Here is a 17,531-nt window from a genome sequence, read left to right as displayed (position 1 = left end):
AGCACTGAGCCCGCCTGCCCCAGCGGCGGGGACGGCTGCCTCGCAGGGCAGCCGTACTGTACGGTCCATGGCGGAGGGCTTGGATGGCAGCGAGCATGCAGTGCCAGCCAGCGCTGGAGAGGAGGTGACGGCTTGGCCCCCCAGCACTGCTCCCTCCGCTGACTGCAAGCCAGTGTCTCAGGCCGTGAGGAGCAGCAGCAAGAGCAGGTCCCCATGCAGATGTTTCTAACCAAACCAGTACTCAGGCTGAGCGTACTGAAACGTAAAAGCAGCCCTAGACAGGGAGCAAAGGCTTCCCACCAGCACAGGCGAGCCCCGCGGTTGTTCTGCGGCACCATCTAGTGCTTCAAACTAACAACGCTCGGGGGAAAACGAACCCATCCCGGGTTACACCCAGCTTAGCAACGACGCAAAATAAAGGCACAGAAACACATATCCAAAACAAGCAAGGCAACTAATGATAACCCATTTTCACTTTACGCATGATAGGGCCTACTTCTGTCACTCCAGTATCAAAACATTTCTGTCGAGTAATCCAAACTGGTTGCACACCTGTTAACGTCCCGGCGGCGTGCACCTTGGAGCCCGGCCACACTCATTACCACTATTCCCATCAGACTCGGCAGATGAGCCAGTAACAGCCATATGGTCTTTAAACGTACGTGCAGCCTTGCAGCTGCCTCTCGCTCCCGTTCCAGGCTGGAGGCCACACTGCTGCACCGCGGACGCACTGGAAACCCTGGCTGAAGGGCAACGACAGCGGCTCCCAAACAACGACCCGTCCGCCTTTTGGAAGGTGGTCAGATACAGCACTGACGCGCATCATCTCCAACGGGTACTATGGTACAGGAAGAGATGAGCCCAGCTCCTGGGGATGCTGGCCTCTACAGACCATTAGCTTAGAGATTAACATTCCTGCTCAGACTCAACCAACCACAGATCCCAAGTGGTTCCCTCCTGTTCTGGGAAGTTACATCTACTTGCTCCAATGTTATTACCACACTAGTTGCTGGGGTAGCTTCTTTTTTCTATTTCGTATATCCAAAAAAGTTCACTGCTTATTATAAACCTAGATGATAAAAAAAGGTTTTATTTTTTCCAAGAGCAGCTTAGTGCTTATAATTTTTACAGCTGCTTATTCGCAGAATCCAAGGAATGATTCCTGCAACACTGAAGAACTTCAGTGCCAGATTCTTCAGCCTTCAAGTATTCAAGCAAGTTTGCCTTTAAAACAGTAGGAAAGGTGATTTTTCTGCAACGATGAAGTCTCCAAAGAGTTACAGAGTCCACATCCTTAAACTGTGTAAAGATCTATGGCTTCTGAAATGTTGAAATCTAGTTGTTTTTTAAACTCCCTATTGGATCTAACTGAATAATGACAAGCTTGCATTCCCATGGACAAAAACTGCTTTGAAAATCTGACCCAAGTGATAAATACGATTAACTCTAATGAACAGAACACAGCAAATACTTCAAAAGCCCCCACCCTCTTCACTATTTCTGTATTAAATCAGCACAGAAAACTACTTATTTCATGTACTTCTAACAGAATCAGTTTTCATTCAAATACAAGTAACACCCCAGGTTTAAAAGAAAATCCCCTCCCCCCAATCTGTAACAGAATTACAAATTAAACTTTGGGAGAAAAAACTATATCAATCTATAGAGCTGCTTAAACATACATCAGTGACACTTTAGCATATGAGTAAAATTACACAGGTAAAGCATGAATCATTCCAAAACCAAACTAACCTTCCTCTTCACCCCACTCCCAAGCCTTGGTTTTAAGTCAGCAAAAACCCATGACCTAAACAGCAATTAAGTCAGTTAGACATGTTCTTGCTTGTCAGCAAACACCATTTCTAAAATAATCCTTGCTAGAAATGAATGCTGAAGTTCTAATAGCTAGGGTATCCTCCACATTCAACTGACCCTCAGTCGTTTTGGTCTGGACACCTCTTTTAGCCTCCAGCAGAGCCCAGAGGCACACACGATGCATCTGTCAGTCAGTATCGATACGCAAAGCACAGTTTGGTGCAAGAACCTTTCTCACATCTCTGCGGCTCCCATTAACATTCTCAGTCCTTTCTGGATTTCAGCATATTCAGGTAAATCTTGGAGTATATTTCTGTATTTTTCCAGAAGACTGCTAGAGTTTGCTACACATTTAACTAGCCTAACTGTGGAAACAAGTGCTTTATCTCTATGGCAGATGTAAGAATCTGTATGTCCTCCCTCATTATTAGAAAGTCTTTTTTTACACCATAACTATGCCTTGCATAATTAGCCAAGATTAAGGAAGACCAAGGACTAGAGAATCAATTATTTCTATTTCTTGTTGTTAAAGTTGACAAATTCAGGTCTGACAATCACCCAATATAACAATTCTGTTTTCTGAATACAAGCCTTTGGGAAGTGAAGTGATAACAATGAACCACCAAGATGTTACAATCAGCAGAGAGGCAAAACACATACATGCCTTTTATTCTGAGTGGATAGAATTGCCTAAGACGTGTCACCATCTCAAATAATGAAAGCCGGCAAAGGTACCAAAAGGTCAGTTAGAAAACCAAAAACCACAGGATAAATGAAATGGGCTGTAAGCCAATGTCTCGTGAATAAGCCACAAAGATTGGACACCACTGAGTTTCAACACTCAAACCTGAGCCAGTACGTTCCCAGGACTTAGTCTTTGATCACATAATATACCTGCAACACTTGGAGACAAGATCTGCACAGTCACATACAAAATCTGCTTGAGATTAAACACAATATTCATTTTCAGATGGTGGTGCTCAGCAGAATCTATCAACAACAGGGAAAGCTAGCAAAAATGCATTAGTTTCATGTTTTATTTTTCATGTTGGTGAAACACACAGGCTCTTTTCAAGAAGCAGCATCTGTAGAGCTGTTACAAACACATTTTGTACTCTAATACACCACAGATTTGGAAAAAGAACAAATAAAGCACAGGTTTCACACTGCACTTGGGCATACTGGATCTTAAGTTACAGAGGATTTAGAAATCTTCTGAGTTTACATATACATTGCATTGGCCATCGCTCAGCCTTCATGCACAACTTATTTTTCTTACAGTCAACACTGGTTTTGGAAACTTTCTTGCTGTAAATGGTGTCTTCCACTTTAAACCACTGAAATGATATTTACATAATAAGTGTGCAAATTGCTTTGAAAGATAGACACAAACACTAACACATAATATACAGACAGCTTCTTCTATAGTTAAACATTTACTAAAAGGCAGTTAACATTCCTATCACAATTTCATTGCCTAAAATAGGAGAATAAGTTATATAAAATAGACCATCTTATTTTCAGACACTTCAATTTCTGCAGATTTGGTCTTTGCAGCAACATTGCAATCAAAGATTAAAATTCTACTCCTAAGATTCAGAGAAGCCCCTTTCAATTTAATGGCAGCTTAACATGCTTAGGTACAAGTTACTTTTGTCCCAGATTTTCCACACTTGGCACAAGGAAAAAAGCAAAAAGCTGGGGGAGTGGGAAGACCGTCTTGCACATCTATTTTTTTTTTGGCAATATGAAAAATATCCTTTAAGAATCCAATGCATAAATTTCAATTTTTCTTTTAAGGGCCTGTTAGCATTACAAGCACAGTTTAAATAAAGTCTGCAAGTTCTTTCACAGAAGCACAGAAGGCTCCCAATTTTTATTCTTATGCATGCCATCTTCTCAGATATATACAATTGTTCACACACACAAAAAAGTAGACTCTTGGGACCATTCAACAAAACTGATTTCAGAATTGGATGCAGCAGGAAAGGCTTGAAGAAAATTACTGAGTGTTCCCAGTGCTCCTACATGTGTGGTTTTTTTCTACTTGCGATAAAGAATCTCCATAAAAAGTGCATGGTCACCTTCATGAACAAATCCAGAAGGCAGAAGTTAAGTAAACTGGAGTGAGTTGCTCCAATGGTGAAAACGGATGAGTTACAGGAAAGTCTTCAAAACTATCTTTCGTGTACACCTGTAATCATTCTCAGAGAAAAGCAACTCACTTCCTAAAATTTTGTTTAGACTATTTTATAGAAAACTTCTATATACATCATTATTAACAAAGGGAAATTAACCTGTCGGATAGTAAAAAACTACAGGTGTAGTCTCAAATAGCTTTAAAATGCAAGGTTATTACTACATAATACAAAGAGACAAAACTGTTTTTTGAACACCCATGAAATCGAATAGCGTGACTTTTACAGCAGCCCTACCTGCAAATTACGCTGTAGTTCATGCACCCATCACAATGCTATTGAATGCTATCCACCCTGAGGAAAGTGAGTATTAGCCCTCTAAAAGCTTACCTTCATCACAATTACGTCTGACACACTGATGTCAGACATCACATATGTCAGACATATGCTTGGTATTTTTTTTAAGACATCCAATTCCTTAATATGGCAGAAACTGTACCAACTCTTAACACTGTGCTTTTGGTCTATGATTTATTGAACTTTGGGCATCACGTATCACACACAAATCCCTGCCGGATTCCGAATGATCTCACCCTAGTGCAGATCTTTATTAGATTCTTCTGAAGAAAGAGACCACAGGTATAACTTCTAGTGTTGTCAACATTTAAGCATAAAATCGTCAAACACATTTAAGACACTAGAGAAGCTTGCAAAACTAATGATGACTCGAAACCAAATAAAAATAGACAAGATGCATTAAAATTTGGTTACTTTGGATTCCGAGCTAGTTTGAAAAACGCCGTTTGTAAGAGAGCGCTGTTCTAGGCTTTGAAAATATGAAAGAATAAAATGTCTTTGTAGAGTAGTGTATTGATTAGTAAATAAACACCTAGAACACTCATTAACTCAAACATATTATTGAAACATTCCACCTAAGTTTTTGTTAAACATTGTCTTCAGAGCTTTATATTCAATGCACATTATCTGCCACCTTCCGTTTCTTTTTTGGTTATGGCATGCTTCTGACATCGCTAAGAAAGGTTGTCCACTCCTTCCATTCCCAAGGTGTACATTACAAACACTATGCACACATTTATTTCCAAAGACTTCAGGTCAATAAAGTTCTTGAGATGAAGATTTGTGTATACTTTTAAGCTTGCAAGATAGCTTCAAACTAGTTGACTTAGTATTTTCCACACCCACATGGATACTGCTTGCAAAGAATAAGGTATTAAAATAATATTCTGCAGTGGAGTAAAAACACGTTGAAAATAAACTGAATGCTCCCCCTAGTGCTTGTACTAGTGAAAAATCCTCCCTGGCACAGTCTGCCTTAAACAGTGTTAAACAGAAGATAAATAGTCAGATGCATGATGGTATATTTAACTCAGAAAACAAATCACAAACGTATTCCTTGAACCAAAAAGTGTCAACTGTTGAAATCCAGCATTTAAAACTTTGTACCACTTCTCCTGCTCCAGTGCTTCTGGGGTTTTGGTTTCTTTTAAACTGTGCTTTTAGTAAAAATTTCTCTCAAATTTTTCCCATCAACTGAAGGCAGGGCCCTGAGGAAGCTCCTACCAGGTCAGAAATGAAGTCCAAAGAAGTTTCAAGATGACAGGTACAATCACGCTTTTTCTCCTGTATTGTACCCAGAAGCTGCCAAATTCATACTAGCATTCCCATATCACAATTGCAATGAAGCTCTGGTAAATCTGGTACCTTTGGATACGCTCAACATCACAAATAAGTCAGATATTTAAGACTATGTCTGTAGCTAGCATAGTCCACCAGAATATTCATCCTCCTCCTCATCAGCATGAGAGCCCACTGCAGCTGGTCCTCTTGCTTTGTCTTGTGCAGCATTGGGTGATTTCTTCTTGATTCCACCTCCTGGGACCACCAAGGTAAGACCAAGCTTGGCATACTGACAATAACAAGGCAAGTTTAATTTCTGTACCATCACTGAAGTAAAATCTTGTTGAATTACACTGCACAGAATCGACTGATGCTCACAATAAACAAGCAGGTAACATTCAGTCCAGAAAACACATTGATGCTGCTTTCAGAGTACATTTTTCCAGGTTAGAAAAAAATGAACCAATGTTAGGCTTATTCCATCTCAAACACTCTCAGAATGGGATGCAAGATCTGTATTGATACTGCTTATTATAGAGTAATTTGGCCACATCCTACAGCTTCTGTGGTTCAAGCTTTACTTAAAAATAATTTTTCAGTATGCAGCTATGCATACGTTATCTAGTAATAGTTCATGTAAAACATCTTACAACTGTTTTTCAGTAAGACTAACACCTTAATTTTTAGTATTCGACATAGCAACAAGGTAAAATTAGTCAATACTGTTACAAAGTTTGGCATGGATGGATGTCTCCTTTACTTCACACCTTCCCTATCCTTATACTTGCTACGATTTACAAGTACAATTAAAAAAAAAAAAAAAAAAAAAAAAAAAGGGAGGGCAGACAACACACAACCACTTAAAATTAAAAAAAAAAAAAAAAAAAAAAATCTTTCACTAAGTAGTACCCTGCTGAGGAATAAGCGCTGAAAAAACATTCAACAATGCCATCCTGTAGGCATCATATTCTGTAATGTTTACACACCCATATCAACTATATGGTATTTCTGAGATAAAGCATAAGCAGCAAACTGTTCTGGCCCCTAAGGAACCAAGCAGAAGGGAACTGAATTTTGGTCAGCTTGTCAAACTCGGCAAATCCGTAACAAGTTGCTCTTTCACCTAAGCCTTCCCACCATCTGAAAGGAACAACAATGTGGGAATTTACATTGGCAGGCAGCAAAGTAAAAGAATACCTGATGTTCACAGGCACAGGGTAGGATGACAGAGCAAATCACAGTAAAGACATGGACCCTGCCCTTCTTATTTTCCTCTACTATAAAAAAAAAAAATCTCTCAACCTGAACAAGCAAAAGTATTATTAAAAAAATCCATAGGAACTGCCTACTTACATCATTGTCCATGTATTTGAAGAGTGGCAAATTACAGACTTCAGAAACTTGATCTTGATCCTGCTGGTCATACCCTTCTAAAAGTTGCTCTAGTGCTGCACAGTCTTCACTTCCATTAAATCCTGGTATACTGAAGGAAATAAAGAGTTCATTTAGGGCATTTCAGCAATCTACTTGACACTCAGCTATTCCATCTTTAAATGCTGCTGATCAATACAGAAGAGCAAGCAGCTTTTAAGAATCTGATGGACTGCTTATTCCACAAAACTGCCTATAACCATTTTGATTTCTCCAGGTACATGGATCATAACCATAAAATTAAACTTGCAGCAACATTAGTTTGCATGCTGAGAGTAAGACCACAATCATAGTCAAGACAAAAACAGAGTATTAAATTTTTCAATTATTCCTGACCAGTCAATAAACTCTTCCTCTACTTTGCATACAGAAAAATTCTGTAATGAGTTTCTATATATAAAATACACATTGAAGACTTGGAAAATATAAGCAAGATGTTTAAAGACTGATCTTGAAAAATTCTTTCTAGAAACAAAGTACAATTTAACTTACACATATGTTCAAGTCATTTCACTAAAAGCACAGTTTAAGCAAAAATATGTTGTTTCAGTATTTTGTTACTGAAGTCCTAATGAAAGCTGAAACACAGAGTTGCTGGGAAAGCCTCTGGAACCAAGGTTAAACACTAATCCAGGTTTTGATACCAGAATTTTCTCCTGGATGTGTAAAGAATGCTTTCTTCATTTCAATGTATTCAACTGGACTACTTTCTGCTTCCTAAATTATCTTCCAGTTCAAACAACTATCTAAAAACAAAAAAGTCACAAAAAGTAGAAATCTTGCTTTTCTTCTTCCGATGTATGACAAGGGCAAGATCTCCTAGACCAACGTAACCAGAAATGTAGTAATTCACATGCTGCAAACTTTTCTTTAACAAAAACATTTAGATTAATCTTTCCTTCAATCTAATCACCATACTAGATAGTTTAATTAATTATCCTGGCATGCTGCTATTGTGCATTTTGAGACTGCATTCCATATTTTGATCCTCAAACTGTAACAAAATATGGTAATGGCAAGTTAGAATTCAACTTTTTAAGGGCCTCCACACATGACATTGCATAAAGATTCTGAAGAAAATAAAATTCAGGTAGCGACACCCAGAAATACCCACTTTTAATCCTGAACATTTGTTTACAATAGCTAATCCGTCTCTGTTCCACTTGAAGAAAAGACACAGCCCAAAGGATATCAGTAAGGCAAGAATCCCAGCCATAATATTCTGCTCAGCTTTTAACAAGGGAAAAAAAATGGGAAGAATTTCTAATTTCCATCTCATTTCACCAGTCACACATAACTACTTCTTTATGACTAACTTTTAATTTTAGGTTCATTAAGAAGAATCACCATGGTAATTACAGCTAAACCTGTTAGAAGTGAAAAAAATTCCTGATAGCCATATACCAGGGAATGCTATTATTGTACTGTAAGTCAAGAGAAGTACAGGCTTAAAATTTCTTGACAGTGTTTCCATTACTTTTTCATAAGAATACATCTACATTAGTGAAATATTCAGTTTAAAATTACAGGACATGAAGCAGACTTACCTATAGCTTTCCCTCACGCATCTTTCTGCAGCAACATAATCATTTCTGTGAAGATGAACTAAGACTTGAGCAATAGTTTTCTAAACAAAAACAAAAAAAACCCAACCTGATGATTCTTTAGAAATTAACAGTAAAATATGAGAAAAATACTGGACTGCTAATATTTAGTGTGAAAAAGGTCACTATGATCCACAATAATTCTAAGATACTGACACAAGAGTCTGAACAACATAGTGAGAAAGTAGTAAGCCACACCCTCTGCTAGTATGAAATAAATTATCTCCTGTAATATTGTAATGAACTGTTGCACCACGTAACAGTTTTGTGGTTTGTTATTTTTGATAACACATCTTTATATGTTTGTTGTTTTGACAGCTCCTGTAGATAACAGTGTCTTATCTTCAACATTATAGTAGTGAAAAAAGCAGTTAGAGGTTGGGGAAACACGCACTACCACAAATTCTCATTATTTGGCAAGAAACATATCCCCAAATCAAGACGTACATATTGTCAGTCAGATGTCAGCTGTCAGTAGTTACCCAGAAAAACTCAAAAGCACTGTCAGAAATTGTGTCTTAGAATTTACCTTATAGCATGTTGGGTAATTTTCAATTTCCTTATAAATACTTTTTTCCTTTTGAAGAGACAATGCAGCCTCATCTAATCTAAAAAAACAAAAAAAGTTAGCAGTATCAGTGCCAGGAACACAGCATAATGAACATGAGGCTAATTACAAAGTGTTTAACTGATACACTGCCAAGTCTACTGGAATAAAAAGCAACACAACTGAAAATCAGCAGTACATCTTACTAACAGACTAGATGAAGAAATATATAGTCAGCAGTTCCTTTTGTATATGTGCAGGCTAAGAACATCTCTTGTATTCAATTCAGAGAAACCTCATTTTTCGTAACATTGTACAAGATGAATGCCTTGTTACGTACCCTAGCAGATTTCTGTATGTCATGAGGTTACAATAAGCTATCACTGTCAGATATCCATGAACTTTCAATATTAAGTCACAGTAACTGCTTTTGAGTTTGAATACAATTTAATCATCATATTGAACTTCTAGAAATTAGCAATAGCACATGAGCTACAAAGCAGCAGAGCAACCAAGTCCTTCAGATGTCCTGAAGCTACGTTGACTTGCTTTGACAGAAAGACTTTCAAGGTACTTTGTAAATTTCCTTCTCTGACTACAACTCTGCAGTGAAATAGTGTGTCTTAAAGGTAGAGTTAGAAACCCAGACAATTTCTTAAAGGAACTACGTGTTTCAGTGAAGCAAGTCTATGCTGAACTGCAGGTCAAGTTTGGTGCTAGCAATTAACAATTAAAATAAATTCCCATTGAGACTCCAAAATACACTCTTCTTTAAGAAGTCCAGAATCAGACTGCTGCAAACAGATTTCTTTCCTCAGGTTAGTGACCTAATTCCCCTGTTTTATATACCACAGCTATAAAAGACTTTCAAGTACTTTCTACATATTAGCGCTGGAAGAAAAAGAAAAAAAATAATTCCTGAAGTAGTTTAAGAATTAATGAAAACTGGTGTATGTGCTTTCCAGCTGTTAAACAAACACTAAGGAAACAAAGACTTACAGCCCACATTCTCCCATCCCAGAACACAAAACAGGTGGTTCCTGGATGAACATGGCAATCCCACAGAAACTGAATTTTAGTTTGAAGTGTGTCTCAAAGTAAAATTAAGTAACAGTATATAAACCCAACAACAGCAAGAAAAAAAAACACCAGTGAAAATCACTATTAAAGATTCAATTACATTTAAAAAACGAAGAAGGCATAAAGCTATACCTGCGTCCTCTGACTAGAAGTCTTGATGCCTTCCCTAGCATTTCTAATGCTTGCCGTAAACGTTCTTCATTCTAGAGAAGAACAAAAAGAATTCATGCATTCGTATTTCATTTGCATAGAATTAAGACCACTAGACCTTAATCTAAGTATGTCATCTGTAACTTAGAACAACTGTTAATTATTGTATCAGCAATTCACACACTCAAGGGAAACATGAAGAGTAATGGCGCACCCAAGTCCCACAGCCAACTCCTGTACGCATCTACAGAGCAAAGTAACATCAATGCAAACTTGCTCATCTGGAAGCATGTGGCGAACGATGATAGAGAAGCACGCCAAAGGCAGTAGCAAAAAGGCAAATCACCGGCTCACGGGATGGGTAGACTATTAAGCAAACTCTTCTTTTCTGTGCCTTAAAGGATTTCAAACTATTTTAGGCTCCAGGACTCAACAGCAGCCATGTTGCCTACCCTCTGACTGCCCAACAAAAGGCAGAAAATTTGACAACATACAAAATTCAGATTCAGTCAAGTCCCAAACTGAGAAAAAGGCAAAGCAAACTGACTCCTAACTTTTGTAATCTCTCCTCTGCAGCATAAGAAGCCCTCAGCCTCCTTACTCAGCCACTGATGTGAAAGGAAGGAAAAATAATTTGGAACGTAATCTTAGGCTTTTTCTTAACTTTATAGCTGAGCCTAAACACCAATTCATTCATCTTCGTATACTTTCTGGGACTGGAAAGTTCTTTGCTGGTGGAAAAAAAGAAAAACAACAACCTAAAAACCCCGCACTTACTTCAAACACTGATGCTGCTTGCTGATAGAGCTGCACAGCCTTCTCTGGGCTCACATTTTCTATTAACCTGTAATAAACATAAAACATTTCTCTTCAGATGAAATATTTTTTACCTAAAAGCATCAAAAAGACAAGAAAGAAAACCAAAGATATACCCATGCCCTGCATGCATCCTAGCCACCAATACCACAGACTTACTTTCCAGCCCGTTCCAGCGCAATAGCTGCTGTGTCTGGTGTCCCATTCTCCAGGTACATCATACTGGCTTTCTCAATCAGCTGAACTGCTTCAGGGAGTCTCTGCATCTCCTGCAAAGCAACAGTCAGAGGGATGTGGCTGTCAGGAGTTGTGCTTATGTACAATGAAACAAATCAAAGCAAACTGTAATATCTTATTTATTAAGATTCTAATTTTTATTTACAAACTTGTAGAGCCAGTGAAAGTTGACCACCAACTCCATCAAATTCACTTCTAAGTACGCAAACTTGCACGTAAGGCCTGAATTTGTGGTAGTTTAGAGAAGAAGCAGCACCACTCTTCTGTTACCCTGTAACATGAGGCACTCACCTTTTCTTCTACAAAAAGAAAACCCTTTTTTTTTCCCCGTTACAAGTATCACTTCCCTAATCTACCAAGGGTGTTGGTGAGGACTATGAGTCAACAGAAAAATATCACTTCAATATGCAATGCACTTACATATATTTGTAAAATGGTCCAGTGCACAATATTCTTCATTATAAAATAGAACTTTTTATTAAAAACTGATAAATGAAAATACCTTTAACATCATGCCAGCTTGTTCATAAGCTCTGCAGAGAAAAAATTTACAATTTAGTTAGATATGGTGTATTTCAGCAAGCTGTAGTTACACAGCAAAGTTAACACGCATCAGCTATCACTTCACCGTTAATATTAAATGCTTTGAAGATGTTTCAAGTGTTTTATTTAATGAGACAATGTATGTGTAACATTATCTTCCACAAATGAAATACTTCAACCACACTCCCCCCTAAAAATCTATTCTCATGATCTGACCCACAGGCACTATTTGGATTATTTGTCATTAACTGCTTGCTTTGAAGTACTCTTTAATTAAAAATTTCTTTATAAGCTCAACAGTGTAGAATTTCAAACTTACAAAAAGTTAATCTAAGAAAAAACATTTGATATCAAAAGATGCTGAAGAATGTCAAAATCATCATTTCTTCAGATGGCCATTGCAGGTTTTCAGACTTCCTAGCCCACGCTTCCATTAAACTCATTTTGAAACAGCAAAATCACTTGAACCATACCATTTACTACAGCGAGATCAAAATGATAGTTCATGCTTGTACCATATGTTAGAAAATTTGTTTCAGATTACTCAGTGGTTCTATACTTACTTGGCAGCATGGAAGAGACTGGAAGTAATATTGTCAAAGTCAAGGACAAAAGCCACAAAAATATAATGCAGAAAAATTGTTAGTGTACAAAATCTTACACAAGTACTAATTTCAAAGCAAGGAATCCCATAAAGGCAGATCAAACCTACTATGTTTGTAGACAAGGCATCAAAAATAAATGCTTCTAAGGACAGAATAAACGCAACGTACCAAAGTATAACTGCATGTAAAGTTGTAAAAAGCACATTTATTTAAAATATGTTCCTGGTTACTAAATACTACTACAAGTACTGTAATAATGTCAGAGTTGCATTTAGTTTATACTATCCATTTGTAGGTATTTTAAAAAAAATATATTAATTTCTGAAGCAGTACCTAGACATCTCAGGCACTGGTCAGCATCTTAACACTCCAGATGCTAATGGAAACAACACAGATTTTCTAACCAAAAGAGTTCTTTAGTTTTCCCACTCAGAGCACACAGGAATAGTCTTCTAATAGACAACTTTGTTAAATTGACAAAATGTGGAAATATATTAAATACATCTTCTACCAACCCCCATTAACCCATTCTAAGTAGCAACTAGTCAGCTTCTTGGAAAAAAAGAATATCAGTCAATGAAAAGATACGCTTTATTGTTTTCATGTGCCTCAGCTTCCCGTAAACAGGCTTCCCTTGCCTGGTCAAACTGCTTGGCATTCTTAAAAGCAACAGCTGCAAGAAATCAAATAAAGTTCTTATTTACAGCTTGCCATTTTCATTTTTTCACTACTTCTACGCAAGAATTTAGCCACCGAAAGATGCAAACAGATTCTTTAAATGAACAGTTACAGCTTACCAAGCTCTTCCAAAAAATCCCATCACAGTCCTCCTTGCTTCATTAGTCACTTAGTTACCATTAAAAACATTTAATGTCAACAACACATCCATGCCATCACCGTACCACATTGTGCATAATGTGTTTAGCTGGATTTTGGAACTCGCTCATTCTGTGTTTTAATTACAGAACTGCAGGAATGTGTATGTTTATAGTTTTAATCATTAGAGGTTATATAAAATCAGTATGGCAGGAGTAGAAGTATACCATCAACAAAGCATACCTATAACAACTTCCTCAACATAACCACTTCAGGGCACAAATATGTATTTCTATCTCCATTAGACTGATAGGATATTAAAGTAGGATTTAAAATAAATTTCAATTTATAAACGCTCCAGTTGCTCTTCCAAGTTTGTATTTTTTTATTCAGGCTTAAATGAATGAATAGGCATGCCTAGAGTAAGAAGCCAAAAAACCACAATAAATTACTACTATCAAAAAGAAGAAAATTGTTTAAGAGCAAAAAGGAATCAACTAGTAAGAATTTTATATTCAGTGTGACATTTGCAGTGGAAGAAAAGGAGGAAAGAGATCTTACTATGCCTAAAAAAAAAAACACCTGGCAGCATCTCTCTATCATACTGAGACAGTCTTTGTCAGGACATACTTCATAAGATGATGAAAAAGCAAAGTTTTAAAACCAGCTCAAATATTTGTTGTTTTGTAGGTAAAGTCATGGGATTTGGGGGTGGACAAGTGAAAGAAGGAAAGCGTTTTTATTACATGTAGTAATATATACAAAGTAGAAGTTGTAAGCTTGGAAAAAAAAAAAATTTTTGTTTTGACAACAGTTCTAGATGTCCAAGTACAATCTGAAATTTATTTTACAGTGCTACTGAGAGTATTTTGTTGTTGTTGTTTCATCTTCTTTTGTCTTCACAACAGTTTTACTTACACAGCAATGTACTAAAAATACATAAAATGTTATCAGGGATTAAGCTTAAAGAATACTTTGAAACCATAAAGCATGTGGCCATATTTACAGCCATACATACCCGCCTTCCCATATTCAGTAGCTGCACTGTCATAATCTGGTTTCCACTTTAAGAATCCAGTTTTCAGACTAAAATGCAAGAAGAAAGGCCTATTAACAACTAGTAAAGATTTTATGTTTTACCTTCAAAGCACTTTAGAGATATTTAAAACTTTAGTTTACCTCCAAAAAGGAGCAATTACCCATGTGCCAATACTGTGGTGGCATCACTACTATAAAAATAAATGCCGGCATTGTTAGGAATTGCATCAAACACTGCAATGATCTCCCATAGTTACATGCATTGCCTCTAACATGCTTCTGCTGTCCCCAGACAGTCTACACAAGCCCAGCTCCTCAACAGTAAAAAGTCAACAGAACAAAAATACTTCCACCTACAACAACATGGTATCTCAAGATTTCTAATACAACACCTGGCAATATTTTTTGTTACACATCACAAAGTTTCCAGTGTTCCTCTACGGTAATTTTTTGCTGCTGAGAATTATCAAAGACTCTCCATTGCACACACAAATGAAAGAATTTAGTTACCAACACAAAGACAAAGCCTCGTGTCATTTATATGTCTACAATGGATCATGACACTAAATGGTGCCACGCAGATATACATATAGGGAAAAATATACATTGCAAAACAAGGTGAGTCATCAGGCAACACTGATTTCAATATCATGACTTCCTCACTTCTAAAACAAATATAAAAATTCCCATAACTTTAGAGTCTACTTCCATATTTGTTGCAGGCAGACACTTCAGATGCAATATAAGCTTAGTTCAGAAAAACAGTTGTATATAGACTATGTTGGTTTTGTTGTCTTACTTGGATGAAAACCACAGTATGTAACTCTAAAGCAAGCCTTTATATTGTGTTATTTTTATCACAGGCAAAGTCTCAAATGCATCAAGCTGAAATACACAATGCTTTAATACACACACAACTTAAGATGTAGGTGCCTTTTACTTCAAATGCTTTCCAGGATAAGCTTAAAATGAATTCCACTGAAAAGCACTTTTGATCAAGTAATTTGACTAAGATACTCTGGTACAGACTTTTTTTATTCTGAGGAGGTCTCTCCTCTATCACAGTTTATACTTTTGATCCATGATTTCCAGATGGCCCGTCACTATTCTTACTAAAATTACAGCATCTCTGGATTAGTCAGCTGTATTACATCTATACTGTAGTCTGTGAAATTGAGACTTACAAGGAGAATGGCTATATTCAGTGTTAAAATCCACATTAAAACACTATCATATGTAGATGTTAAAGCCTCTAAGCTAAATGTCACCACAGGTCTCTGAAGCCATCTAAAAAGAAACAATCGCACATTTCTCATAGGTGGGAAGCAAACAAATACACACACACCCCCCCCACCTCAGCAAGGTGAAGCTCTTTATTCACCACAATCCCCCTAACTCTTTTCTCCCGCTTGCCTTTCTCCCACTAACTTGAGCAGAAGTGACTCCCCTCCCCTTCGGGCCAGGGCAATAAAGGCCGCCTGGCCCTTGAGGAAACTGCCCAGGCCTCCAAGCCCTACGGCCTCGCCGACATGACTTCTCCGATTTGGGCCGCTTTATTCTCCCAGTTCGGGGGCGAAGGGTGCCCTTTAGCAGCCACCCCCGCTAGGGAGGGACCCCCGAGGCAGAAGAGGGGCCAAGCGGCCACGTCCTCCGACTCCCTCCGCACCTCCCTCCCCTTCCCCCGCGGCCACCTCGCCGGGCACCTGCCGTACCCCTCAGCCCCGCGCTTCGGCCACCCCCCCCCCGCGCCCCACCACTCCGCGCAGGGCATCATGGGAGCCGTAGTTCGCCCGAGGCCTCCGCTCCCCGCACGGGCGCCGGCGAGAACTACAACTCCCAAGAACGCGCCGCCCCCGCCCCCGCGGCCCCGGAGCGAGGAGGGGGTGCCGAGCCGCCGGGCGAAGCCTGCGGACGGCAGCCCCAGGGCTCGAAGGCCGCGGGAGAGGGCGGCCGCGGCGGCGAGCAGCGCGCTCCGCAGAGCCCCGCTCGAGCAGGAGGCGACACGACGCCCGCATGGGGCGGGAGAGCCGGGCGGGCCTGACGGCCCGGGCGCTGAGCCGGCAGCCGTCGCACCCGCTCGCCAGCGTCCCCCCCCCCCCCTTCTCCGCTCACTATTTCTCCGCCTTAGCGATGTGCTCGAGCGCCTCGTTAATCTTCTGCGCCGCCATCTCGCCAGCGCGGCGGGCCTGCCCCTCCGGCCCGGCACCCCTCCGCCTCCACTGCGCTCCCGTTACGGAACGCCGCGGGGCTCACGGGGCCTCGAGGGGAGGGGCTCGGCCGTCCGCCGCCTCACCGCGCCTGCGCGGCGGCGGGGGGGGGCGGGGCGCGGCGCTGCCGCGTCAGGGCGGGGCTGGGCGGCGCCGCCGCTGTGAGGGAGGGCGCGGCGGCCGAGAGGGTCGCGGGCGCGGGTTGTGAGGCGGGGGGTTGTCCCGCTCCTCCGCCGGCAGCCCTCTGGGCGGTATCGCCTGGCGGGGGTTGTGCGGGCGAATGGCTGCCCACGGCGCTGGGCTGTGCCTCGCTCCGGGGAGCCGGACGGCGCCTCCCTGGCAGGAGCCCCCAGCCCCCCCCCGGTCCAAGGCCAGAAGAAGCTTTTCAGAACTGGGGAAGGAGCACAGGCCTGCGTGTCCCAGGGTTTTCAAATGGAGGCCGGTGTTTGGTGGAAATGGACAACTTGTGGGCCGAATGCTGAAAAGCACTGCTTGCCCTGCTCCGAAAGAAGCCTCCAGAGGCTTTTTTGCTGAGGCATGCTCCTCTGCCTCGTTTGTTATTTGCAAAAAGAAGAGGCTGTCTCCAGTCAGGCTGGCACAGAAATCCAAAGCGGAAGGTGTGCGTGGTGGTTGAGAACACCGGAGTTGCTAACACGGGCTACGCCATCGTATGAGATACCAAGTGTGTAATTTGGGTAGCTGAATTGAAAGTGCTAAAGTTGCTGCCCATGCGCCCAGTTCCCTTGACTCCTTATTTTTGTTAATATCTCAAACATTCTTAAGTAACAGAAGATCAGTGATGGAGCCCAAGGTGTTTATTCTCCAAACTTGGACATTGTTACTGTTTTCCAGTAATGTGAATAAGA

General features: G+C 40.0%; 1 protein-coding gene across 1 annotated transcript; it reads right to left on the bottom strand.

Annotated features, from left to right (window-relative positions):
* Positions 1-2,834: 2,834 nt before the first annotated feature.
* Positions 2,835-16,737, bottom strand: NAPG (NSF attachment protein gamma). The gene is made up of 12 exons (XM_030011890.2): positions 16,571-16,737; positions 14,439-14,506; positions 13,193-13,277; positions 12,563-12,580; positions 11,959-11,989; positions 11,379-11,488; positions 11,181-11,247; positions 10,386-10,456; positions 9,156-9,234; positions 8,570-8,649; positions 6,945-7,074; positions 2,835-5,880 (listed from the first exon to the last, which is right to left on the bottom strand). The coding sequence occupies exons 1-12, from the start codon at positions 16,624-16,626 to the stop codon at positions 5,731-5,733; spliced, it is 945 nt and encodes a 314-aa protein (XP_029867750.1). The 5' UTR covers positions 16,627-16,737; the 3' UTR covers positions 2,835-5,730.
* Positions 16,738-17,531: the final 794 nt, after the last annotated feature.

Source organism: Aquila chrysaetos, chromosome 4 (assembly GCF_900496995.4).
Source record: "Aquila chrysaetos chrysaetos chromosome 4, bAquChr1.4, whole genome shotgun sequence".
In the NCBI taxonomy this organism is placed as follows: Eukaryota; Metazoa; Chordata; class Aves; order Accipitriformes; family Accipitridae; genus Aquila; species Aquila chrysaetos.
Note: the sequence above shows the minus strand (reverse complement) of the source record. Positions and strands in the feature narration are given on the sequence as shown.